Raw genomic sequence first — 27,573 nt, forward strand, 5'->3', positions numbered from 1 at the left:
AGTTCCCCTTAGAGTCATTTGAATTTTTACGCTTCAATTTGCAAAACCTACCAGAGAAGGGATGGGTTAAAATTAACAACACCGCATGGTTTAAAAGTCTCAGCAACATAAACTAAGCAGATGTGCTGGCTTACAAGGACATCAATCTGTGGCCTCTGTGCTGGCCCCAAATCTCCCCTGATTGACAGATGTGCTATTTAAGTGCCGTGGCGGACACCGAGAGGTCAGGGCTCTCCACGGACTGGGGCTGGAAGTGCTGAGGACTGAGCTGGTCTGGACCCAGTCAGGCCCGGGTGAAACATCTGTTCTGCTGCAGTCATGTTTTGCATACTGTATAATTTTTTGTATTTTTACTCACTTTTCCCATGCTCAAGAGCACTGAGGGGTGACAGAAGGTTATGCAAGTTCCTCTGGCCATGCCAGGATTGCATGGGTGTTCCCAAATTTAGCAACTCATCTGCCAAACTCCTGGCTTAGTGTGCAACCTGGGTGCCTCATAAACTGTCTTTTCTCTGGTTTCCAGCTGATGTGTCTGCTGTGGGTATCTGCAGCAGATACTGGACAAGGCAGTTCCCACTGGGTATGCCAGTGTAATAAGAGATAATTCAAAATTAATATCTTATTCCTAACAGAAAGTAACTTTTGAATAATCTTCCTTATGGAGGTGAACTGGTGTTCCTCTTACTGTTGATAGCACTGTAGGTACTGGTATTTCCATTTCCTGCTCTGTAAAATATGTATTTGTCTTGCAGGTGTGTCATGACTTTATTTAACAGCGTCAGTCTTTCTGAGAGCTGCTTATGAAGGAGGCTTCATATTTTTACTATTTTCTTGTAACTATTTAATATTAAACTGGTTAGATGCTAGAGTTTAACAGTGGAGAAAGGTGATGGCCAGGCACCTGCAGCAGATGCTCAGTGCAAAAGGCTCCCCTGGCAGTGCAGCCAAACCCCAGTACCAAAGGCAGGGCTTCAATGTAAATGTGCAAGCTGAGCAGGAGACCAAAAAATAGCAGCTTCTCTTGGAACTGGGCTTCACTTCAGGCTGACTGGGGCAAGGGCAGCACTGTTGGGTAGGTCTGTCTGCACAGGTAGGCAACCAGGAGAGAGTGCAAATTGAGAAACTCTGACCACTGGGTCCATGGGTTGGTTTTTTAAAGGATGCCAGGAAATGGAGCTCAGAAAACAAATGGAGAAAGTCATTGTGGCACCTCCATATTATATATGAGAGTGTGACTGCTACTATTTAAATATCTGCTGTAAAACAGTCAAACATGTGCATGTCATTGAGGATTAAAAGCACCTTTCTGGATGTAAAGCCCCCATGGGGCTGCCCTTTGGTGTGATCAAGGGGCTAAATGCTGCATTTTCTCTATGAGGTCTTGCTGCGTTGCTTGAGGAAGTCCTTCAGGGCTCTGGGACAAAGGTGAACGATGGTGACACTGGCTGTGCTGCAACTGTGGCTGTAGGGGGAAGTAGGCTTTGAAACAGGGGGTCCCAGAAGGAGTCACAAGTATGACTGACATTGTGCTGGAGAAATGAGTCTCCCAAGGAGAAGTGGGGTCATGAGCAGAGCTGGTGGTGAATCTCTGGTGGGAAGGCTGGAGAGCCACTGCACTACAGCGGCTTTTTCTGTAATGGGCTCAGATCTCAGCTATGGTCTATATAAGCCTGAATGACCTGACTGTCTTGTGTTCAGAAGGTGTCTCAGGTTTTTTGTTCTCTAAATCCAGTGGTCAGAGAGAAATGTCCACTGTTTCACGTTACTACTGAAACACTTTTCCTGCATCCCTGTCATTATTGTATTTATAAAGTGGAAGCTATTAAAATGTTTAGCAAATTAGTCTATTAGTGTTTGAAGTGCACTTTAAAATGCTGCAGGAACATGACTTGTAGCTTGCTGATTCTGAGGTTAGCACAGGTCTGTACTGCACAGATCGCACATCTCTGTATACAGGATTTTGGATTTACATTAGCTGTTTTAGCTGACATTGAGAGTATTCTGTCAGCTTCCTAAATCAGCATCAGCAATTTCTGGCATGTCACGTTTAACCACACAAGGGTGACTTCCTGTGGCAGACTCAGTGGACAAGTGGAGTAAGATGTGTTAAATGACTTGTGCATTATCTCACACATTCTCTGGGCTGAGGTTTTGTTCTCAAGTAAGACAAGCCTGGGCCTAAGTAATATCAACAGTTTCTCACACCAATAAGAATGGTTAGATCAGTCTAAAATCACTTGTAATTATTAATAATTTAAATGTTGAGGGGGGATGTATGGGAGATGGAAATGAAAAATAAGGTAAATGTTTGTATAAATGGCTGTTTGCCTTTTCTACATATACCAGAAAGAGCTTCTTTGAAGGCCAAAGAATCATGAGCGTCTTGAAACAAGGTAGATCCATAGCAGGTTCAAAGCATGAGATCTTGATTTCTATCAGAGAGCTTTCAGAGTTTATGCTAAGGGAATGTCTGCCACAAGGACACCGTTGTATCTGTAAATATGAAGCATAGTGAGAGTCTCCAGGTCCACCTGGCACGCTGGAGTAAAGCCAACAGGTTTCAGTGTTTGAAGTTAGCTAATTGTGGATATTTGCTACATCTTCTGTGAGCATGATTTGGTGACCCTCCAAAAGCTGTATGACCTTGTCCTGGCTCCAGGAGAAAGTATTTTAAACCTCTCCCATTGCCCCCGGAGGTGTGACCTCTGCGTGGTTTGGTGCTGGACGGGGGGTCCAGGTGGGGCTGGGATCACCGTGCACCATGGCAGGCTCTGCACGGGGCCGCTGGTCAGAGGTGGCTCAGTCACTCAGTACCAAGCTCTGTAAAAGTTTTATTCATAAGAGGATAACCGTGTAAGTAGAGAAAACAGGTCAGTGAAGGAGCACAGTGCAGCTTGGCCATTCGACTTTCTCTCAGTCTGGAACAAGAGGGGGAAGCCTTAGAGACCCTTCAGAGCCACAGACTCTCCTCCAAACATTATGGTTTGCTCTCTTTTTCCTGTTTATTCTCTGTGACAGGTCTTTTGTGGTTCCAACCTGAGCTTTTTCTTGTATATTTGGATAACCCACTGGGATAGGCAGAGTGGAGCAGAAGGACTTTTCTCTATCTGATCCATGGCTCCTCCACTACCAACCTCCACAGTAATTTCTGTCATTTGGTTCCCCCTCTCGTCCTATATTTTCTCCTCCTATTTAATTACTTGCAGTCAGCCAGGTCATGTCAAGCCACCACATTAAGTGTCATGTGATAATTCACAAAAAAATACAGGTAATTTCCCAAAGATTCCTGGTGTTATTGATTCCATACTCTTTTTTTGCTCTTTTTTGGCTATAGATCTCGGTAATCATACATTTAGTAAAAGCCAGGAAGAAAGGACTGTGTTTTTCAGGTTCTGAACAGATGGAAGAGAAGAATGTTACTTCAGGATGAAGGCACCTTCCCTGCAGCAGTGTCTCAAAGTAGCTGCCCATTCTCACCAGGGCTAGGCAAGAAAGGGCAATGCTGACCCTTTCAAGAAGAGTTAGGTCCAATTTAGCCAATCTGCTAATTCTTGAAGATGAATCCTAGACAGAAGAGATGGATGAGAGTGGGTCAAAATGTGTCACACAAAATGAAACAGTATTATCTGCAAACTGCTTAAATTGACAATTTTTTTAGTATTGAAACAATATTCTATAAATCTCAATGTTGAACACTTGATTTCACATATCACCTGTGAACAAAGCTAAGCAGATTTGCTTTAATTTCAGGCAAACAAGGGGTACTAGTGCAGAGGTTTGCCATCCCAGAGATGTAATGCTTTCAGAAAAAACAAGGGTGAATATTAGGATTTGGGGTCCCTAGGAAGAACCCCTTCCCCTCCACATTTAAGTAAGATGTCTTTAATCTGCCCTGTAGTAAAGTGAAGATCATTGGAGTAGATGTTGTGCACAAACCTGAACAATTTTGCAATTAAGACCCCTCTACAATTAAATTTTTATGTATTTTTAGACATAATTACCTATGGTGGGAACTCACATGGATGAGTCTGATTGCATGTTAATGTAAAATAAAGTATCAATAGAGGAATTAGTAATATTTGACATGGTATATGAAATGTAATGGACTTCCAACAAATACCACATTTTCAGTAACTTCTGTGTATTAGGAAAATAAAGCAAGTTCCAGAAGTCTGCAAGCATAATTTTGCATATAAATACTAATATACAACAAACTCTTATCATGAAGAAGGAATGTGGCTACTCACAATTGTGTTACTAAGCCCTATATTTATTACCTGTCACATGTAGGAGACGTCAGTATCAGTGATGTATGGTCCTAAAAATTACTAAAAATTTTGCTGGGCTTTTGTGAAACCACTGGTGCTTGATTTGTGCTTAAAATAATGTACAGAGAGTAATACAGAGATTCTCAGTGACCTTTATAAAGGGAACATTTTCTGGGCTGTTTTCAGAGAAGTCTCTTAAAGCAGAAGTGGGATAGTTGTGCCTTTTATGCATAGGAGGAGTAAGAAGTCTTCAGGATAAAGAGTTACACCTCCATTTAGGGTGAGACAGCAAGCTAGCAGTGGGTCCCTGGAGGCATTTTGGATGTTGAAAGATTGATGAAGTGCTTTGCCGGAAAGGATTCCCCTCATGTGCTGTTTTATGTTCCTTTCTGTTATTTCACTGGAGGCCAGATAACAGGCTCAATCCTGTTTCCATTTAAATGAATGATGAAAAACTTCCATTGACTGAAGGAGAGCAGGGATTGAGTTTGATGTGTTGTGGCTTTATGTTACAGTAACAATTGGTTGTCATGCATCAAACTCTGCTCCTGAGGTCTGTATCTGTGTTTCAGTCACAGGACAGTAGCAGGTCCTTTGCTGCTGATTTTGGCAGCAAAGCCTGAAGGCAAAGTTGCTGTACCTACTGGGATCTGGGTATGGCATTATGAGTAGTGCCATGTTAAGGCCCTCATGTCTGGATGGTTAGGTGTATTCTCTTCGTTGTAAGTAAGGATAATTTAATTAATTTTGACTGATTTAGCAGCTTGTGGTAATTGTGGATTCCAAAATTCATCTGAAATGGAGACAGTGTTGGGTTCCAGACTTGCTCTGATGGAGCCAGACACATGCTCTTGCTTACTTTACTGTACAGCAAGGCTTGTACTGCTGGACAAGGCTTGAGGAGAAGGACATGGTGTCACGATGGCTGAGTGTGACTCTCCCAGGGACAATATTCTCCTGGAGCCCACGGCTCACTGGTCAGGGGATTGCTGTGCCCTGGGCAGCTGATGCTCCCCCCCACCTCTGGAGCTGGAGGTGATACAAGGCGCCTGGTAGCAAAGACGGGTAGGTGGCCACCACCCATCCATGAGACTGCACTGGGGATTATTTTTAGCCTTTCCACTTCCATATGACAAAGGTAATCCAGTGTACCTGCCTTTCTGCTGGTATATTTCTCTCCCATGCTCCCCATCTGTGAATCCAAGGCAGACTGAGCATCCCGCAGCAGGTCTGGAGGATGCAGGCAATGCTGCCACTGCTGCCAGGCTGCAGCTCTTGCACCAGTTGGAGGATTAGGCAGGCTGGAAGGAGCTCAAATCCCTCAGCTGCTCGTGTCAGATATGGAGGAGCTGCCACAAGACATTAGCTTACCTTAAAAAGCAGGAGGGAGAGGTGTTTGCTGGTTAAGTACATCAGCAAAGGCACAGCTGTTCTCCAGGTATCTCACAAAGCAACAACAACTGGTGGATGAGCTGGATTTTACGAATTCTTAACAATATAAATAAAATAGTGTTTAGTCTTTCTGATCTGAATATATTGCTCTGGTAACAGAATTTAGCTGTTTCTATGATACGCAATAAAAACACAATTTATTCTGAATTTTCCTACCTTATTCTTCATAGAGATGTCTGCCAGCATCATTGCTCCCTCTGTAAATGCTGTGAGGACTTTCCAGGCTCTTACCCACAGCCTGGAGGAGGTCTGTGGACTACCTGAAGGCTGTGCAAAGTGATTGACAAAACAAGCCAGAGTCAGTAGGCTTTAGTGTACCATGGGGGATACATCTGCCTTGAAAATCTGTTTGAGACCCACAAATCAGAAAAGATTGAAAATTGCTGCTGTGATCAACCCAGATCCTCTTAATACTTGCAGTAACGTGCCCCCTTTCATTAAAATGATGACAGTGATGGGGTCAGGCAGGTTTGGGTGTGCAGCAGTTGGTATAATTTACAAGTGGTGTAATTTGGCACTGTGGCAGTGCAGCAATATCGTTTAGCATCACCCAGGAGCTTTTCCTTTATTTGTGTGTGTGTGTGTGTGTGTGTGTGTGCTGGGGAGGCAAAAGCAAACCAAGAAGGGGGAAAAGGATTTGTGTGCAAAGCGGATTAACCACTTGGTATTGCATTGTTGGACATTATTTAATATGGCTTGGGCTAAGGAAGGAAGGTATATATACCTATATATAGGTCTAAAGTTAGCAGGACAGTCATGAACTTAGAATTTTTGCAGGACATAGATCTCAACAATTCCATTTAGATGCACTAACTGAATCATAAATGCATCATAAAGTGCACTATTTGCTTGTTGAAAATCCGTGTTACATTTCAAGATCTCAAATCTTCAACATTTGGAGGATTCATTTTTTTCTTCATATAAGGGACTTTTATTTCCTCTGATATAAGAAAAGTGGCTGGGAAGTCAGGAGAGTGGAACTGAAATTCTGGCCTGTATTGACATGTCACAGCATTTGCCAGTGGCGTTTATTGCTCCTGAAGGGTGTGTTTTATTATGATTCTCTATATGTATATTAGTCAGGATATGACTAATAAAAGGTAATGTATTATGGAATATCTGTGAATATAAAGGAGAAAAATAGTTATTAACGCTATACAAAATAATGTTTATGTACTTTAATGCTGGCATGCATCCACATTCGTGGATTCCCCTTCCCCACTTTCTTTGCTGCTAGGATGAAGGAAAAAAGCATTCCTGTGTGTTTTGCACCATGTATTCTGGGACTTCCAAGTGCGTCAGTGGGTCTGGGTATTAGGCATCAGCTGGATTAACTTAATTGATTTCTTCAGTTTACCTAACGTGGCTTTTGGTTCAAGGTCTGCTGGCTTCCAATTTTAAATGTATAACTCAGCTGTGGGTGTCATGTTTGTTTTGTCAGTAAGCTGTAAAATAATGGTGGGTTTTCATGCAAATGTGAAAGGCTTTGCTTGCCAATAGATGCATAAAATAAATAGAGCATTCATACTGTTGGACAGTTTTCATAATGTTTATGTGATGCAGGTTATTTCTCGGGGATTAATGTTTTATATAAAATAGATTATCGGTTCAAAACAGCAGCATACAGGAGGTTTTTTAAGTCTGTGAACACATACATGTCAGCTTTAATTTAACAGATTGCATTCAAAGGATTAGCAGATCTCATATAAAAGATATGTTGTAAGTAGTACTGATAGTTTCTGTTGGTTTTTTTTCCTTTAGAAGTCTTAAGTAATAAGCAGTATTCACTGTTTTCTTTCCTGATTTTGTTGGTTTTTTCTCCCCAGTGAACAGAGTATTTGCCAAGCCCGAGCTTCAGTTATGGTCTATGACGATACCAGTAAGAAATGGGTACCAATCAAACCTGGACAGCAGGGATTCAGCAGAATCAACATATACCACAATACAGCCACGAACACCTTCAGGGTAGTTGGAGTTAAACTGCAGGATCAACAAGTGAGTAACTGTATCAAATTTCCTGTAAATTAACCTTTGATCTCATTTGGGAACCTTAGTTCTATACCTAATGCAACATTTCCTGCACCCTGCAAGGTGCCTACTAGCCTGTTTATACTCCAGTCATTTAGATTTTGTATAAATTTTTGCACACAGAATATATCATAAGTTATTACTACTTATTTGAAAAAAGAATGTTTGGTAGATGCCAAAGAGATTTGAATGTTATTTCCCCCCCTCCATTTTTTCTTGTGAAATGAGTCTTATTCACTCTGCAGGTTTTGCTCTCAGCTCCCCCCAAATTACTCTTTGTTTTTAGTACTATATTAAAAATACAAATAAAAATCAATTGTTCTGCGCTGCTGTCCCACAAAGTGTGGTTATTACATTACTGTGATAAGCAATTAGTTCCTTGTAATGCACTTTAAAATCCTAGGTGCACACTGTGATCTGATTTACAGCGGACTAATTCTGCAGGACCTCCTTGGGTATTAAAGGAGTTATGTGGGATTTAGATTATCAGAACTGGGATCAGACCCCCGTTGGCCACCAAAGCACGATGCTCAGCCCAGGGCTGCCACGGTGTGGCTCTGACAGCCTGGTTTGTGGTGTGCTGGGCAGCACATGCCATCAGAGCTCCCTGACCCAGTGTCACAATCAGACCCTAAACAGAAGTTTACTTGAGCTGAGCAGCAGTGCAGTACCTGCATTTTAGAGCAGGAATTTCAGAGCTGAGGGCTCCCTTTGTGCACTGGCATGAGGCTGGTTGGCAGTGCCCACTTCTTGTGCTCACCTCGAGCCCTCTATGGGGCACAAGGATCAGGAAAAAGTGGGCCATTGGTTGCCTGTTGATTCAGGAGTGGTGTTTCCTCCTGGGAAGGTGAGGTGAGCACTGCTGCTGGTGTGAGAGATGGGCAGGGGCCAGGCAAGTCCAGCCAAACTGAGCCAGATCAGGCCAACCTGGAGAGCAGGAGCCAGGGCATCATCATCTCTCAGCTGCCACAAATGTTGAATGGATTGATCTGCTTATGGAAAAGCAGATGATCCTCAGCTGATGGCTGTAAAGATGCTTGGGCCAACTGGAAAAGTTACTCAGGTTGCTTACTGGAAGTGGTAATGACTTTGCTATGCTGTGCATATACAGAGTCATCATTCTGAAAAAGGAAAAGCAGAACAAAAATAGGTGGGCTTTGAGCGCAGTGATTTTCAGCTCCTTTCAGTGCACTTCTGAAACATCAGCCAAAAGTTTTGTGACTGCTTTTATCCTTCTCTGTAGAGCAAAGGCAATATATGAATGTAGTTCCATTCAGAAATAGAAAATATTTTCAAAAAGAAATGAAATACAATGGCTTCTTAGTCAGTTGTGAAGGGTCAGTACTGCTTTGTCCTAGGCCATACTAGCACTTTTACATTGCTAGCAGGTGAATGTAAATTATTTTCATGTGACTGCAATCTAAGATGGGACTGAATAGCTGGTGTAAAACAAGCAGAAGTCATGAAGTCAACATGTAAGGGAGGCTAAGTACCAGAGGTCTGTCTTAATCAGAGTATGCAGTTTAAAGAGTAGGACATACTAAAATGTCAAATCTTAAGCTGCACTTTGAACATGCTTTGCATTAACTGTAATATTTTATTTGCTTGCAGACATTCCAATTTATAAAGAGGCTGTATGCTATCTAAAAATCATCTCAATTCAGAAGGAAACAGGTAGAAGAATATATTTTTCTAGAGTTTAAAGACTAAAAACCCTCTTTCAAATAAACAGAAAGTATAGGTTACCTTAGTCATTTAAAACTGCCTGAAACAAAGTGTTCATCTTAAATATGATTGCAAAAATCCAGTATTATGAACAAAGTCAAGACAGTGTAGCATAGTAGTATTCAAAGAAACACTCTGAAAGTCTCAAGATTCAGAATTTAATATATTTTATATAAGTCTCACATGGAATCACAAGCTTGCTAGGCTTGCTAAGTATTTGCATTTAAAGAGAACAGAAATGAATTTCAGTTAAAATAATTCTCTGTTCAAGCCATTTCATGCTTGCTCTCAGGTTCTGTTAAATCTCACTAAAACAGAGGCTTTAGTAAAGCTGTTGATTTTCTAGAAAATACATATTTATCTGAAAAGGACTAATCTTCAGCTAATATGTGATTTGACATATGAAGCTACACCGATTTTTGAAGAGTTGAGAAATTAGTTTAAAATATGTGATATAACAATGCCATGGAGAAACAATTCTAACTTTTCTTACATACTGTTTGGCAAGGCACAGACTAGAGTAGTCTTCATGGCTTCATCCCTGCCTGCCTTTATTTCCCTTTTAATTTTTGTTGTTTTATAATACACATCTAATAATATCTCTCTTTAATGTTCATCTGCTTTTTCATTTTCTACGTATCTTCTTCTGTAGACTCCTTGTCTTGTCTCTGTCTAGCTGCCTTTCTGTTTCCTAGCCCTTTTTTGGTGCATGTGCTGGAGCTTATGATGCTGCCTCTCGTTCTGCTTACCTTATCTCCTTATCTCCTTATCTCCTTCTCTAGCTGACAGTGTCTGAAAAGCTCATCACAGACAAATATGGTTTGTAGAGTAGCAGAACTGGAGCATCATTCTCCCCCCAGGAAGTGGCCCCCAGCTCTCGTTCCGATGTGTGTCTGGGTGAGGTGCTCACTGTGCGTGGCAGCTGTACCTGAACTCCCCTTTCTGCTCTGCACAAAGTGCAGCCTTGCAGAGGTTCATGCTGGCCTGAGCAGGAGCCTTCAGAAAACCACAAGTACAGTCCTGAAGCTTTGAAGTCGCCACAGAGGCCAGAAGTGGTTTGAAGCTAAGGCCAGATCAGTGTTACAATCGCTTAACGTCATGAGCTTTGATGTTCCCTTGTGGCCTTCATTTTGGACTCGATGTTCATTGAGGTCTTTTCCAACCTTAGCAATTCCATGATTCTGTGATTCTTGAAGCCAAACAGTTGCAACCATGTATTTTACACCCATGTTGCAACTTGCCAGCTGTTGTTGTCACCTGGCCTGTTGTAAAGGTGATGTGTGTGAGCTTCAGTCGCCATGCAAGAAGTTCACAAAGCTAAAAACATACAAGTAGTCCATCTTTATGGCTTAGCTGAAAAGAAATAGCTCCCCCGTCCAGAGTCCGGATCAACTGAGGGTATAAAATTAGGACTTTACATCAAGTGATGTCAGCTCAGCATGATCTCATCAACCAAAGACACATGCTGAACAAACAGGCAGGGAGAAGGGTGCAGCTCAGAAGTGAATCACATCCTGAGGGGCTGGTGTGTTCATGTGGCTGAGAAGTGAATGTAAAAACAGGGCCTTGGGGAAGGTGAGACATTTCACATGTGAACCCAAGCCAAAACTGAGGCAGGGACGGGATTCCTGGGATATAAGCTAACCACAGTTTTTGAAAAAGAAAGAACCAATAATCACTGTTGTAACTTATTAGAAGTTCATCAGGTTTGGGCCTGCCTATAGAAGTAAAGAATCTGGCCTCAGCTGTAGCAATTTTTATATCCTCCCTGTTTTAGCAGTTGTGTCTGGTCCCTGTAAGATGAGCCTGAGCATTGGCAGCATGGCAGGGCCCAAGCTGGTAACAACCTGCTGAACCATTTCATGCTCTGGAGAAACAAGCAATTCTCTTGTCCTGGTTCAATAAGCACGTACGTATTGGTGGTGAGACTTGTGTGGGAACTCTTCCCATGATCCTGGCTATGCTTACACCTCAGGTGTTGCCCTGAAGCCCACTCAGTCCTTTCAGCACCACCACTATCACTGCTGACAACTCACAGCTCCACAGCTGAAAGGAAGGGCATCTGTTTTGAGCTTTTGTATAGATTCTAAAATTCCCTGCCTGTCCCAGGGAGCCTACACCTGAAACTGAGGTGAAAGGGTGAAGGGAAGTACAGGGTAGAAGTGAAGCAAATCTCTTTTTTAACATTATAGGGATAGGAACATTGAAAAGTATCAATATAATGCTATGCATGACTGGTCTGTGAAACTCCTTGCCATATGAGATCATTGAAATACAGAATTTAACAGGCTTCAAAACAACACAGACATTTATATCAGTAGCAGGACTACATTGTTTCAGGAAGATAAAATACTAAAAGGGGGTTGAAAAGAAAAACAGTGGCATATAAAATGTCGTTGTTTCAGCTTTCAAGTCAAATTCTAGGTGAAGAGTTATAGGAAGAACTGTTTGTCATAAACAAATCCATTATTTATTTCTGCAAGATTTCCAGTGAGCTTCTCCAATTCACCTGTTGTAGACTGCAAACTGAAGATTAAAAGATGAACTCTTGGTCTGCTCAGCCTGGCAGATGTGCTCTCTTACTGACAGACGAAGCTATAGAGTAAAGATCCCTTAGAAGCACCTGTAAAAAACTCCTGTGCTTCAAACAGGGAGACCTTCTTTATTTTAATTACTGCTCTGAAGCACTTCATTATCATCATGTGCCTTGCAGAGTCTCCACACCATCTGTACAAGACACCTTTGTGCACTTATTCTTAACAACAGCAGGAGATCCCCTCCTCTTTTTTCCATTTTCTATAAACACGAGGCAAAGGAGGTAAAAATCAAACTCTGGCTATTTTAAGTTCCATTTCCTAGTTTTAAACTCTCTGATTTGAGTTTGAAGACAAGGTGTTAGATGTGTGGGCATCCTGATGATTACTGAAGGTCAACATTCAAATTCTGTCTTTATTCAATTAAGGGGATCTAACCTTCAGAACAAAGCAGATCCTTGGAGTTCCTTGGGTCAGTGTTCTGGGGAAGCAGGTTTTGAGCAGTTTACCTGACTTCCATTACACAATTTTTGGCCTAGTTGTTGAACAGCTTCACTGCACCCTCTGGTGCTCTTTGGGCTTTGACAGTGGTGTCCTTTGAAACGGAGATTTCTGTTAGTAGGTGAGAAAGACTCACTTTGAAAGCCTGGTAGAAGCTCACAATCTTTCTAAACATTTCCTCAAATATGTTGGCTGTGCCTTCCTTGGTTAATCTACTCGAAAAGGGTTGGAAGACTTAAAAACTGGTCCATGTTAAAACTGTTGGTTTAGTAATCAAGGCATGAGTCTACTTGATGCTCAAGAGACTCTCTGAGTGTGAGCAACATTGGTACAGGCTCTCCCAATGCTCAGTGGAAGAATGGGGGTGATGTCACAGTTTTTCAAAGAAAAAAGGCTATGCAAGCTGTCAAATACAAGAGGAAGTTCAATGCCTTTGCTGTGACCAGTTTCCACTTCATTCTGGTTGGTGTGGGTGTTTTCCCACGCAGCATGTTGGTGATACAGTTCCCATTTCTAGGGGACTAACTCTTGGGAGCCTGTGTACCCAATGTAGGGCTGCATCTTCCTTTGGCTCACTGGTCAGGAATCTCAATGAAACGTGTCCAAAAAAGCAGTGTAGGCCTGATTGCTTCTCAGTGCATTTTCATGGAGCCTTAATAATGATACTGATTTGAGTACAACTGTTGGACCATCATATTTTTGCCTAAAGCTAGACCAGGTACTCAAAGACTATCTTCTACATCACTCTCTAATGCTGGCTCAGTAAGTAAATGCATCCTAGAAATAAGAGTATATCTGTAATTATCTAGTGGTGTAGTGGCTTCTTTGCTTCTTGCTATGGTTTCCATAATTTTTTGTATATTAATATAGTAAAGTTACAAGACATCTGTATCAATGAGACAGTGTTATCCTTCAAAAATACTAATGTGTGTAAAACAATTTGTTCCTTATTAGGTGCTCATCTAATGTTTCTCTGCCAATTTAAACTGGCAACCCACTGAAAATTTAAAACTCAGAGCTAGGAGTCATTAATCTTTGAAATTAGTTTTAAAAGTCTGCCTGTATAATTAAGAATTGTCAGTCATCTAACAAAAATATTGTTGAACGAATTAAATACACTGAAGCTTTTTAATTGCAATCATAGTGTTAACAGAAAACTTTCCAAAGTGCTGGTCAGACTGCAAAAAACGTATTGGAAGGTTTTCTGGTATGTGGGAACCACCTCTAACATAAATTCTGTGTACAAAGTGGTACAGTGGTGCAGTGGACACTCCTGCCTCTCCACCCTCATCTACACTTTAAGATTGGAGGTTTCTGTCTGGATCCCAGCTGTGTTGTGTAGCTGGGTGTCCCCGTGCTCTGCTCAGGGATAAACAGGGCATTCTACTTAGCAGATTAAATTTCAAAAGAAACAGCCTTCTGCTGCAGTCACCCCTTCCCTGGAGAACCCACATGTACAGCAAGAGAGAAGGTGGGAGAGGAATGGTTGTCTGGTTTTGTCATTGCCTGACTGATTCTAAAGAAAAAGTCTAAGCACAAGAAGCTGCTGGTGATCAGGCACATGGGAGGAGGAAGGCAAAACTGGTGCAATGAGTCAAACATTTATGTGCTATAGGGTAGGGTTAGTGCCAAGAGCTGTTTTTCTAACAATTGTGCATGATCATCCTCCAAAAGATGGAAACAGCTGCTGGCACTGGCTGCTGGCTCCTGACAGCTGTCTGCAGCATCTGCACAGCTGCATCCTGTGGAGGTGCTGTAGAAAACACAAGCAGGTAATAGATTTTGCAAAACTGGCTTGTGAGTCCGCGGGGCTGCGTTGAACTGCTGCAAATCTCACGCCAGATGCGGGTCTTCTGTCATCGAAACAAGCGCTGCCTTACCATGCAGCCATGTAGGAGCTGCCATAGGAACTGCCTCTACCCATTTAGGTAACCTTTACACAAGGGTTGGGTGGTTTTTTCCCACTGAAAACAGAACTGTTTTTAATCCTTACCCCTCTGTTTCAAATCACAGGTAGTGATTAATTACTCAATTGTGAAAGGACTGAAGTACAATCAAGCAACCCCTACCTTTCATCAATGGCGCGACGCACGGCAGGTCTATGGCTTGAATTTTGCAAGCAAAGAAGAGGCTACCACGTTCTCCAATGCAATGCTGTTTGCTCTGAATATCATGAACTCACAAGATGGAGGTAAATTAATCTCTGTTAATGTCTGTGACATTTTAAAGTGCTTGTTACCAATCACCTAGTGCAGTTGTATTGGATATTATGCCATTATAAAACACATTATAATAAAAAACCTTAGCTTCCAGTAGACAGCCTTTAGATCAGCATTTGCTGTGGTATGAATTGTACATGTTTCCAGATTTTATTTCCCTTTCTGCTCATTTTTCATGGTGCCTTAACTCACCATAGGAAATCAATAGTTATTTGGGAGTGCCTCAGCAGGCAGGTAGCCCCACTGATTTATGTGGATCTGTATATGTGTTGTTTTACATATGAGGTGGCAGAATAAAACTTTAAATAAACAGAAGCTAGAGTCAAGTTAGCAAAATCTTACAGGATAGGACTCGGAGCTGGTATTTCCAGTGTGCTGGGCCAGCTCCAGCCATTGGCTCTTGTGGGTCGGCTTTCCAAAAGAGGAGTGTGTGGCACCTTGGTCATTGGATACTATATTGACTGTAGAAGTAGTTTGTGGTGAAGTTTGCTCTTCTGTGAATTTGACATTGCATTAGCTTGACACAGGCCCAAAATAAAGTCCTGGTTTCTCAGTGAAAACCCGTTTCTGGTTTGTGGTAGCTGGATGAAGCACTGCCCTCAGTCACATGCTTATGACCTCTCTGCAGCTCCTGGGCTGGGAACAGAGCAGTGCTTGTGTGGTGTCTCTTTTTTTTTCCTGCACAAACACACGCCACAGCCCTATTTTCCTTTTGCAAACATGGTGAGTCAAGGTTTGCATCACTTGCTGCCATCCAGGTTTCACTGCAGCGTTCACTGGTGATGGACAGCAGCTCTTCAGAGAGAGATTGTCTCCTGACAACCTTCAATACACAAATACGTCTCACTAAAAGGTGTACTTGTAATATAAAAGTTCAGATTTTTTATTTTGCTATTTTCATTCTATTAAGCTGGAAAATGCAAAAGTCATCAAAAATCAAGAAATATTTTAAATTCTTAGCTATATTTAGAAGTACTGAGGATTTAATTCTGCCTTCTTCAGCTTGAACATTTTCAGCTGTAGTTGTGCCACAGCAGGAGACTTCATGAGGAAATCTGGCCAAGATTCACCAGTCCTAAACTCATGAAAGTCTGAAGAGTACTGAGCTCTTTGGCTGCTCAGATGTGCCCAGCCCTTTTAGACCTCCAAATTTGGATACTTTGACTGTGGTCTGGGTGTAGCAATTGGTTTAACGTCTCTGATGACTCTGCCTTTCTTCCAAAAGCCCTTAAATTTGTTTGGGGGGTTTTTTCCCCATCTGTCTCCTCCAGTCAAAGGGAGTGAGGTTTTTGCAGGATTTTGAGTTTGCTTCAGGGAGGTGCCTTGTGGAAACACGAGTCTCAGGATGAGAATTTATTGCTCATAGGCTAAATACAAGAAACTGCCTTAAAGTGGACACTTTATTTATGTTAACTATTTCTAGCAATGAACAACAGGTATTTTTAAGAAAGTATTTTTGAGCACTTGGAAACCCTATTGAATTGCTGAGAAATTTATGCATATACAGTAAGCAATAATTTGCATTTTGCCTTTTTGGGGGTATTTTTTTATTCATTTACTTAGCACACCAAAGTGTGCTTTAGATGCTTTACAGGTTTAAAATCCAGTCCATGCTGAAGAGTTTGTAATTAGAGTTTGTAGTTGTCACATTCAAAGACATGAATTGGGTCACAATACAAAACTTCATTTTCTGGAGAAAAAAAGAATGGTCTGGTAAACATTCAGTCTTCAGCAACCCTTCTTCTCTCATACATAAGGTGTTAGAAGTTTCAAAGATTTCCAGTTGTCCCATCCTTTACATCTGAGCTTGTCAAAAACTGAAATTTGGATTAAAGAAAATTTCAGCATTTGTTTAAAAAAAACCCTGATTCTATGAAACAAATTCCCCAAATACCCATTTTTATCAATTTTTTAAATTATGAAATTTATTTCCAGAGGTATTTCTCTTTAATATTATATTAGCTACACACTGATAATAGATTAGAATGAAGCCTTTTATATCATCATAAGTTTTCCCATTACTGCCATGATCTCAGCATGCAAGTTTACAGCAAAAGTACATAATGGATATAAGGTATAAAATGTTTTTTCATATCTGCTCTTCCAGGCTTCTATAGCCCTTAAGCTTTTGTGGGCATGAATTAATGTGAATAGGAATTAACACAAATACACGTATCCATATATCTTTTCAGGCACAGCCATTGCCTGCATACTCCATCCATTCTGTTGCCTGCATGCTGCATTAGGGTCTGCTTTTTCATATGGAAAAATCATTAGGAAAAAAACATATTTATTATATCTATGCATCCATGTATTAACGTTGCCCATGCGCTTATGCAGATGGATCGCAGCTTTAAGGGGTGCATTTGTATGCCCAGAACTGCTCATACACTCATAAAATGCTCAACCAAAACCACAGGGTTAAACAGAGGCTCCCTCTGCCACATTCACAGGGCAGCAAACCCTATCTGCTGCCCTACAGCTTGGAATATGCTGTGTGCACTACTGGGCACGTGCTATTTCTAATGTTTCGTTTTTTCCTATATTCCCCACTGAGACATTATGATGTTTGAGTTCTGCTGATCCTCCCATAGTTGAATAGATTCTGGATTCCATGGCTGCTTCTCCCTTCGTTCTACCACCCACTTCCATAAACTAAAATTAATCATGGTAGACTACAGCAGAAAATGTGAGACTGCATCGTATCTTCAGCAGACGTGGAGTCAGGGTACTGTTACATTTGGGAAAATAACTAGTCTTGGCACACAGTAATGGTGTGGGATTTTGAATGGTGCATTAAGCTGAATTAGTTCAAAAAAATTATAGTGGTCTGTGTTTTGGGGAGTTGGAAATAATTTTTAGGTTGTGCTGACTTTCAAATGGCTGGGTCCCCTCAAATGAGCAGAGTTATGAATCAGTGATGGGAATTACTGTACTGTCCCTCTTCTTCATGAGAGAAGCTAAAATGCACTGATCTCTCTGTACTGACTGCATGGGGCATGAGTGAAAACTAAACCAAGGGCTCTGTTAAATGCCAAAGGTTAAATAGGCTGAATCTGATCCTATAGCCAGCCTGTGTTTACCTGGGTTACGTGTCAAGATCAGTGCTGAGGCAGGTGTCTTCCCAGGAGTGTGACATCCCAAAGTTTGCAAAAGTTGGGAGAAAAGCCATAGTCTAAACTCTCTGGCTGGTTGTGTTTCTGCAGTGGATGCACTCATACTCTTACCCATGGGGAGGGCTGGCCACCTCACACGTGTCCATGTTCTTAGTGCTGTGGTGGGAGCTGCTCTCAGTGCATATCCCCAGGGTGGGCTAAAGCAAGCCTTGAAAGAGATGAACACAGACCTGGCTCATTCTTGTGCTTCGTAAGGATGCTAATGATTATGTTAGGAGTAATCCAAAATGAGATAAAATGGGACTAAAACCACAATAATATTACAAATATCCTTCCTTTAGGGGTTGACAGTTGCCTCACTGAATCACAATTGTTTACCTGTCAGCTTGTTTATGTGTCTAATTACTTTGATTTCCTTATACATCCCTTTAATCTGTTCTCCTTTACAAACAAAAAGAGAAATGCTGGTCCTGAGCCAGCCTGCAAAATGAGAGCAAATGATAACACTGATTTGCTCATTACCAATCTCTTGCTTACAGTGCTTTCTTTAATGGTGTCATTTAAAGACCGTTAGTATGACAAACAGCTTCCAGTTTAATTGTTTTTCTTTCATGGGTGTCCACTTTGTGAGGTCAGACCTTTTACTGGCGTAAGTTACCTGGTACAAGGTAGTGTGTCACTAGCTTACTTTGTCGACTACAGCCAGGTTTCACTGCGGGCACAGCGTCACCCCTTTATGCCCCAGGAGACTGTGGAAAAATTTTCACAGATTTTACCCACAGGTTGTTTGAGTTTTCATGTTTTTCAGGGCTTACATCTTCTTAGATTTACCAGATGCAATGACTGGTGGCAGGGCAGCATGGTTATTGGAGCAGGACATAATGTGAGAACATTAGTAAGCTAAAATGGGCAAGTTCTTCCCTGCTGTAATTTTGTAGGAAAGCCAGTGGTGCCTGTAATGAAGGTAACTTTCTGCAGGGCTTAATGGAGCCTGTACACTCAGTGCTTCTCCCAGTGAGTGGTTACACTTCCCTGAGAGAAGGAATGAGACTATTTCCTCTCCTTTCTTGTTCCCCAAATTTCTGGGGACAGGCAAAGGAATTCTTCATCTTTTTCTTTCCTTATTTGCTCGCGTCAGACATTGAGTCCCTGCTGGTTGCTGGCAGCACCTGCATGTTCCCATGTTGCATAAGGGGACAGTGGTTCAGCTTTGTGGCTTGGCGTGACCAGCTCTGAGGGCATCTTGGGCTTCCATGGCTTAAAGACTTGGTACCTCTTGGAGAAGAATTAAGACTCTGATCTGTGCTGCTGGTAAATGCTGCCTGGGACATAGTGACTATAACGTATTGTGAACTTTTGCTTTCCTTTTGATGTCTGTGCCCTGGGGACTTGGATAGTTATTGTTGACTTACAATGTATGAAAATTCTATTTCTAAATGTAAACACCAGCTGCTGAAAAGCCTTATGCAGAGGGCTCATTGCAGAGTTAATCATAGTTAGAGGTCAGCTGCCTTATCTGACTAAGAGGGGAGAAGTTGGAGGAAAGCTTGAAATAGAAGGAGAGAGGTTTGAAGAAAACTAATAGTGATTTATTTCTTTATTTATTCCTTGTAAGAAAGCCATTTTCTTGTTCTAAGTGTCTTATAAACTATGCGATACAGACATAGGTCATGGAGGGTGCAGAGTTCAGCCCCTGTGCCTTCAGCTTCACCTTACCTCTTCAGCCTTACCTCTGCAGAGAGGATGTTTTGGTAGTCAGAAAGATTGCTCCTCGCTCCTGTTCCTCTGGTTAGAAGATCTGCTGCCTTTTCCACCACTGTGGATTATTTGTCATGTATTTCTCCAGCCCCTTTTCCCATAATCTGGATTTTACTAAGTTCTTGGGAATTTGAGATCTTTTTCCATTCCTTCAGTCATTCTGCTCTTATCCTTTTTCAGAAGTGACATTTCTATGTTTCTGGGAGGAAGTTTCTTGAAAAACAGTTCAGAGAAATAAAAGAATAAAGCATTGATTCATCAAACAGCAGATAAACTGGCAGAATGTACCATACATTGTCTCTCCTAATTAGATGCCCTAAGTGTTTGCAAGGTTTCTGTCAGTGAAGGATGTGTGCGAAGATTGTGGTGCACTGGATTTCAGACACAGGCTTTTATATATTTTTTCTAATGTTATATTCAGTTCATTTTTTCATTAACATTTTGCCAACTAGTCCTGCATCTCTCAGTTTTTCAGTGTAACTTTCTAAAGTGTAACTTCTGGGAAACTGAGTCATCTAAATTCATCTTCAAAAAGCAGTGCCTGTTTTATTTGATAATATTGCCCCAAGACTTCCCAGCACCACCGAGGACACAGTGTGGGAAGACAAAAGACTGCATCTTCATTACAGCACTGCATAATACATAAAATAACTCATCAATAAGGGAAGGGACCCACCACAGAATACAACGCCCACTTGCAGCCAGCTGGTTCCAAAACCGTGCTGGGGTAAAGAGATCTGTGCTCCATGCAAGGTGCTTTGCATGCTGCACTGTGGACTCATTTCCCACACTATCAGGTGTGTTGGTGCTAATTATAAAGCACTAAGATGGTGTATTCTGTGCACATTTTACTTTTAAGAGTGATAATAACATTTAAAGACGTGTAACTTCAGATTGCATAGGCATTGCAGAACTGTAAGCATGCATTCTGCTGCAGGTCTTTGAACCAAGTCATTCTAGATGTTGTTCCTATTTATAATTTAGGCATAGAGAACTTGTAAACAACAAACTTTTGGATTCACTAGTGTAAATATGATCCATGTGGTCAGACACCTCATGCTAGCCAAATAGCAGCCTGCAGGCAATGGTTAATTGGGTGCATGTGAAAAATACAAAAGACTTCTGCTTCTTTAAAAAATAAAAGTTTTCCCAGGGGAATAAATATTTTCTGACTGACATATTTCAAAAACACCAGAGAAAGGTTTAGAGAAATAAATTTCACAACGTTTCCAGCCTCATGCCTACACCAGTTTCAGTATTGACTTTAGTCACTCAGAAATGTTCTGCAGATAGGGGGGTTTCTGATCTAAATTGCTCTGCTTTGTAAGTCAATGAAGAGGGAGGGAAAATTCAAATAAGATGATGAGCTTTTTCCTTTCATCTGGTGCATTGCTTTATCACTGAAACTGTTCCAGAAAAGTCCACGTGACATCCAGAATCTTTTAGTATATTGCTTACTATAGAAATAAATTCCTTCCTTTGCCAGCTGGACAGGGATGAGCTGTTACCCAGCAAACTAGGTGGGAATTTATTTTCCTGGAGCAGCCAGTGAAAGGCACACCCCAGGCAGTGCCCACTGCACGTTTGACAGGTCTCTGCCCAACCCTGTGAGGGCAGGAGTCCCTTGTGACCCCAGCTGAAAACATCAGCTCAGGCACAGGACCACTCATTGTGTCTAATTCCCAAAGCTTCTGCCTGTGCTGAGTGGGATGACAGTCCTGGTACAAGCCCTCTGCCTGTCTTTCCAGAACAGCCAAACTTCTCCTGGAATAATAGGCACTTTTCTTGCAAGCTTCCCCTGCCAAACTGTTCAAGTGTGCTCTTCTCAGGTTAGCCTGGGCTTCCTAATAGGATATATGACATTTCACAGAATCAAATAATATTGTGATTTGGATGGGACTCGCAAGGATTGTTGAGTCCAACTCTGACGTGAATGGCCCATACAGGGATCAAACCCACAACCCTGGCATTATTAGCACAAGGCTCTAACCAACTTATAGGAATCTGAGTACACTTCATATTAAGAGAAACATGTTTAAAACCAGACTGGAAGAAGTTGCCCCAACCAGGAGAAGCAGTGAGTGTAAATCTTCTGTATTTGCTTGGCTCCAGCTGACTGGAGGACAGGAGGTGAATTGATTCATTTGTGAATAGATAAACTGGGATTACAGACTCCTTTCAGTGCTAGAACTGTAAATATCATTGCTATTATTCATCTGTCAGGAGGTATCAAACCATTATTTAATTATTCTGCTCTATAGAGGTAGGCGTTTTTTCAACTCAGTTTTTCAGTCCCCCAGATGGTAGCAGAAAGTTTTCCAGGGCACTGAAGTGCTCTGGCAGTGTTATGCAAATAAAAACCCATGACATGTTGCTTGTGTGCATCTCAGCCACTTTCCTGCAGGACTCCATTGTATCCCCGCTCAGAGCGGCGGCAGCGCTGGAGCCGCTGTCAAACATCTGGAATAACAAAAGGTGCCTCTGCTCTTTGCAGAGCATTATAAACCCAAAGGCTCTTGAGTCTCTTGCTGATGTTTTTTGCTATGCTGAGCTCTTCTGCGCTAAATGAAAACCACTCCAGGAAGGAAACTGTGTGTGGGGAAAAAAATTGTTGAGAGATTTAAGAGAGACTTTCACACGCTGACTTGTGCTAGCAAGATTCGCTTGCACTATTGCCCTCAAACCCCTGTGTTTCTGAGTGTGGTGCAAACTGGAGAAGTTTCCAGAGCTCAGTGATAGAAGATTCAATGCGGCTTTTTCACTAGAGTATAGTAAGTGGCAGAAGAATATATTAGCTTAGGAAAAAAAATAATTATCAAAATCTAACAAGTCCAGTAATTTATGTGCCAGCAGTATAGGCCAGATTTTGGCCAGTGTTCATTTGGAGACCACTTATGGGGTGTTTCCTTGTTGAAAGTGCCTCTTCATCTGTCAAGGGCTCCTTTTCTGGGGTTACTCTGGACTGTGAATGCATCACGTCCTTTGCCAGGCAATGGCTGTGAGTGGAATTCAGCCTTGAGCCACAGAAGTGTAAAAGTGCCTTGCACCAGGAGATGCTGTGACTCAGAAGCAGCTCCATGTCAGTCTCCCTCTTCCCCTTCCTCTCCTCTCTCCAGGGATGTGGTAGAGAAGGAGTACCTGCCCTGTGCTGCCAGCACCCTCAGGCTCAGCTCCTCAGTGGGCAGTGGTGGGCTCTGCCCTGCCCCTGCCCCTCTCCCTCTGCTCTCCACAGGCAGCCAGCAAAGGACTGGGTTTGCACCTGGCTGCCTTCTCACCTCCTGCAGAAACCCAGGGTCTGTGCTTAGAGTTCTCAGCTCTAAACAATCTGAAGCATGTGAAGAACAATTGGCTTTTTGTGATGAGAACAGTATTTTTCTCTTTACCTTTTCCAATGCCATACGTTGGCATGTTGAGTCTCAGTGCATTTTGTTTTGCTCACCAGGAACAGTCTATGGGACATTTATTTATTGATTATCTGATTTTTTTTAGTGAAAGAGAAATTGCTTCTTGGAAAAGATTTGTATTTTTTCACAAGCCTTCTTTAAGTTTTGCGCTCATTTTCTTTCATTCTTAAAAGTGCTTCGATACTTGGTGTCCTGGGGTGTTCTCTAAAATAACATGATTTTATGTCAGAACACGAATTGCTTTTTTTAAGGCGGTTTGTCTTCCTTTTCAGACCCTGCATGAGTTAGAGGTGCTGTAATTCCATGCACAACAGTGCTGTATTTACCTCTGTACATGCACTGGCACTCACCCCTCTCTTTGGATTGATTCACACTGATTTCTAGAGCCAAATGCTGGTATAATTCATAATATATAATGTTATAGAATACATTAAAAAGAACATTTCTGTGAAATTTTTCTAGAAGAAAAGAGGAGAAAGAATATTGAAAACAAATGTACTATTTTAAGTAAGGGATGCCCTCATTCTTAAAACAAAAAAAAAAATGTAAAAAGAATGACCAGGCAGTGTGCTGTGGTGGTAGTTACACAGATCCAGATTTGCAAAGAGTGATAACTGTTAACAGGATCACCAAACCTGAATCAACCAAACTAGACCGATTTTTACAATGGTGCTGTGCTTCTCCAAATGGTGTTTTTATTTCTGGAAAAGTGAACTTCAGAAATTTACAAGAGATTGTACAGAAAGTGACATCTCCAACTTTTTACAGCACTAATAAGTATCCCAATATACCTAACACAGGAATAAGTACTGTATTCATTTTGAATCATCTTGCAGAAATGGTTCATTCTGATAATGATAATGTGGTCTAATATTAGTGCTCTAGCACCCTCTCCAATTACTTAATTTATAATGTTCACAGGTGCCGTATGCCAGTTGTTGGGTACTATCTAATTTTTTTATCAGCAATTAACTTTAAAGGAGACACACAAATGTATAGGGATTAAGATAGGTTTGAGTAATTATCATAGAACCATAGAAGGGTTTGCATTGGAAGGGACCTTGGATACCACCCAGTTCCATGGGCAGGGACAATTTCCACTAGATCAGGTTGCTCAAAGCCCCATCCAGCCTGGTCTTGGTTGCTTTTTTTTTATTTAGTAGACTTTCTGTATTCTCAGCTAAGGGCCAGACACTGTAATATTTCGTCTCTGCACAATAACTCATATACTCCCCTAGCTGTGATCCCACTCCTAACAATTAATAATTGTGTGACCATGATCTTCCTGTTAATGGGAGGAAAACTTTAAGCATCTGTAGCACCGGGTTTTGTACCTGAGCTGGGATGTCTGTGTGGTAATGGAACAGTAACAGATGCTCTTGGTACAGTCAGTTACATACCAGGTGTCCCTAAAGGCAAAATTCATCCCATTTTCCCTCTCTTTTTCATCACTGACTGTAAAGGATTGCTGCTAAGAGCCCTTCTTTGGTTCCAGACAATTTTGCTATGATCATCTTCCAAACTTTGTAATTAATGAATTAATAATTTCTAATTATGATGTAATTAATTAGTAACTACAATGATAATTAAACCTCTAGTTTAGCAATAATAAATTAGGGAGATGGAAACTAATGTGCATAAAGTGATACTTTTAGTGATGCTCCACGGATTTCCTTGGGACAGTTAATGAGAATTCCCAGGAATACATACGTGTTGTGCATGTCCATATATGTGTTCACATGAGCAGTGCACATCAGATTATCACTTCTCCGACTGCCTGAGCTCTGCAAACAGATGGGCTTTTCGCATGCAAATTTTTTTATTTTACACCAGAAGTGGATTTAGGAAGATATTCACACATTTATAGATGGGAGTCAGGAATAAGTTGCTGGGCTAAGAGGATTTTTCACCAGTAAAATTGGTAGTATTTTTAATTTTGTTTTTAAACTATGCTGTCATTATGTGCCATGGTTCACTGTGCAAACAGCACTCACTAAAAACATGTTCCTGGTCAAAGCACAGTGTTTAGGGCCAGGGGACTGCACAGGGACAGCCAGTGGTGCAGCTGAGGAGGCAGGGCACAGCTCTGGAACCTTCTCCAGCAGCAGGCTCAGCTGAGGGGAAAGTCTCCTTAATTCCAGCCCCCAAGTGAATCGCCATATGCTGCTGCCAGCAAAGCATGTAGAGCAGCTTCTCCTGCTGGCTGGTATTCCCTGGGGAGCTCACACAAAGTCTATTAGTGGCCTTCTTAGGTGACTCTCTGCAGTCATCCAGCATCTTATTTTACACCAAGTCAGGGCCTCGAAAGCTCTAGGTTGTTTTGCCTTCTGGAAGCAGAATCTCAGACTCTTGTGGCAATGACTTGTAATTTCTCCAGTTAATTCTAATGAAGCAATACAGCTGAAAATGGGATGCATTTAACTGAACTTCATCCATTTAAATGCTAGGCATCTAGTTTACAGTAATTGTGCAGCTTCCTTTCCTCTCCACGGAGCGAGGAGGGCTCACCTGGAGGTGAGTGCTGTAGTCCTGCGCTGCTGGCTGGTGGCCCAACAAGCTGCACAGTCCTGCCACACAGCAGGGAGCAAACTGCAAGTGTGACAGAACGGAGCAGCATGGGGCCCTACTGCAGTTCAGGAAGGAGATAATCTCCTAATAGGTGATTTTAGGTCTCCAAGCGTCCAGCCTTTGCCCTTGTACGTGCTCAGCTGCACAGCTGAGGAGGACACAGCGTGATTCAGGTCCTGGCGGTGCGTTTGAGATTCTGCCCCACCTCTACTGACAGAAAAGCCAAACCCTGCCAAGCAATCACCGTCAATCAGATTTGCATGGATTGCTCTATCTGTTGGTCTTGATTGGTATTCTGGAGATCTCTGCAGAAAACATGAATTTTAATTCCGCTTCCTCCGGTGCTGGTTTCCAGAGACTCCCTCTGGTGGTTAGAGCAGCGCCTGGGAAGCTGTGAGCATCCGCTGTGCCGTACAGCACGCTAGGAGAGATGAACTGACGAGTATCTTGGGGTTTTTCACATCTTTAAAAATAAACTTGGGGTCAAAATCATTGAGGTTATCACCTCTTTTGACTGCTTAAACTTGCTAAATGCACATTTCTCGTTCTTGTGAAGAAATGGTGCATTTCCTGAAGCGTGGCAGAGTGAGGAGAAGGAACTGCAGGTACCTCTGTGCTGGTCTGGTGCTTTGCAGACAGGAGCAGGAGGACATTCAGAAGGTTGGATGTTGTTAGAAATCCATTTGAATATGGATTGTCCTGAAATTTAATTGATATCCCTTCTAAGGCATTTTAGATTATGGAGTATTTGCTTTTTCTTTTTTTGGCTCACCATTGGCATCCACAATAGAAATGACTCTGCACATTTGAATCTGGGTCCCCAGGTTCCCCTGCACCATTTACAAATACATACCTTGCAGTTTCACTTCTCAAGATGCTTTGCCAGCAGATCTTACAGGATCCCTGCTAAATGCAAAAGAAAACACTTTGAATCAGCAAAACAGCAGGGCTAACTGAACTTGGACACAAAGAAAGAGCCTTTCAGTGTCCTTTGGAGCCTGCCAAAGCACTAAGTGCTGGTGATGACTAACAAGGGTGGCACATCTAATGCAAGGGCTGGCAAGAGTTACCATGCACAGTGCAGCAGGAGAGGCACCCTCGATCAGGGAGGGAGGGGTAGAGGGATGTAGGGAGCCAAAGGCTCTGGAGATGCATGGCCCGGGTGTGTGGACAAGTTTCTGGATCTGCAGTGGAGACAGAAGGCACCAAGAGAAAGCTTGATTCTGTCAGAGTCAGCAAGAAAACTCCTGGCTCAGATAAATGAGTTATTTACCCCTAGTTTGTGGAAGGAAGAGGGATTTGAAAAGTGTAACAAAGGTGAGGATCCAAAGGGAAGCATGCCTTATGCTTCCTGCTGATTATTTCATTTCTCATCTCTCTGACCTTTCTGATTATTCTAAATATAATATTTCAACTTTAAAGCTTGAAAATAGATATTTGGCTCTTCAGATGAGCTGACATTTGGTTCCTTTTTTGCTCTGTGCTGTAATATTCCTATGAGCACAGAGTAACTGCATTTTTTGTTTTTTGACTGTTACTGCAATGATTTTCTTACAGATGAGATGGCCCCTGGGTGGCTTTACATTCTCTCATCAGCCTGAGAGTGCACCTCTTTTTGCTTATCAGAGTTTACTGGTGTGTCCAGAAATTGCCCAACGAGGGTCATGCTGTATATACTTCTTGTCTTACATCACGTTATATTACAGTCAGATCTTTCAACACCGCTGTCTTTTTAAATAACATTTTCCCTGACGCTGCAAATGGTGCAGAACATTGTAGAGGCAGACAGCCACCAAAGTGAGCTGTTGAGTTGGGGGCAGGAGCAAAGTGTAATACGCAGGGAAACTATTTTTTGCAGCAGTACAGTGAGAAACCATGGCAAAAACCTCAGTGTGCAGAGCTGTGCTCTTGGTCATGCCGTGAAGGTCAGCGTGTTGGGTGCATCAGTGAGGCCTGAGGGTGCAGGAGCTGCACCAGAGTCTGCTTTGCAGGCAGGTTTG

General features: G+C 42.0%; 1 protein-coding gene across 9 annotated transcripts in view; it reads left to right on the forward strand.

Moving 5' to 3' along the window:
• The window catches only part of EVL (Enah/Vasp-like), a 121,377-nt gene that overhangs the window by 44,578 nt on the left and 49,226 nt on the right, over positions 1-27,573 (forward strand). For all 9 annotated transcript variants that reach the window (XM_042047947.1, XM_042047955.1, XM_042047950.1 and 6 more), the window contains exons 2-3: positions 7,547-7,715; positions 14,522-14,699. In XM_042047947.1, coding sequence (XP_041903881.1) covers positions 7,581-7,715; positions 14,522-14,699 — 313 coding nt within the window. In that variant the 5' untranslated portion in view covers positions 7,547-7,580. The remainder of the gene's footprint in view (positions 1-7,546; positions 7,716-14,521; positions 14,700-27,573) is intronic.

This window comes from Corvus kubaryi, unplaced genomic scaffold (genome assembly GCF_017639235.1).
Source record: "Corvus kubaryi isolate FWS band 111438036 unplaced genomic scaffold, C.kubaryi_AGA036_p1.0 66, whole genome shotgun sequence".
Classification (NCBI taxonomy): Eukaryota; Metazoa; Chordata; class Aves; order Passeriformes; family Corvidae; genus Corvus; species Corvus kubaryi.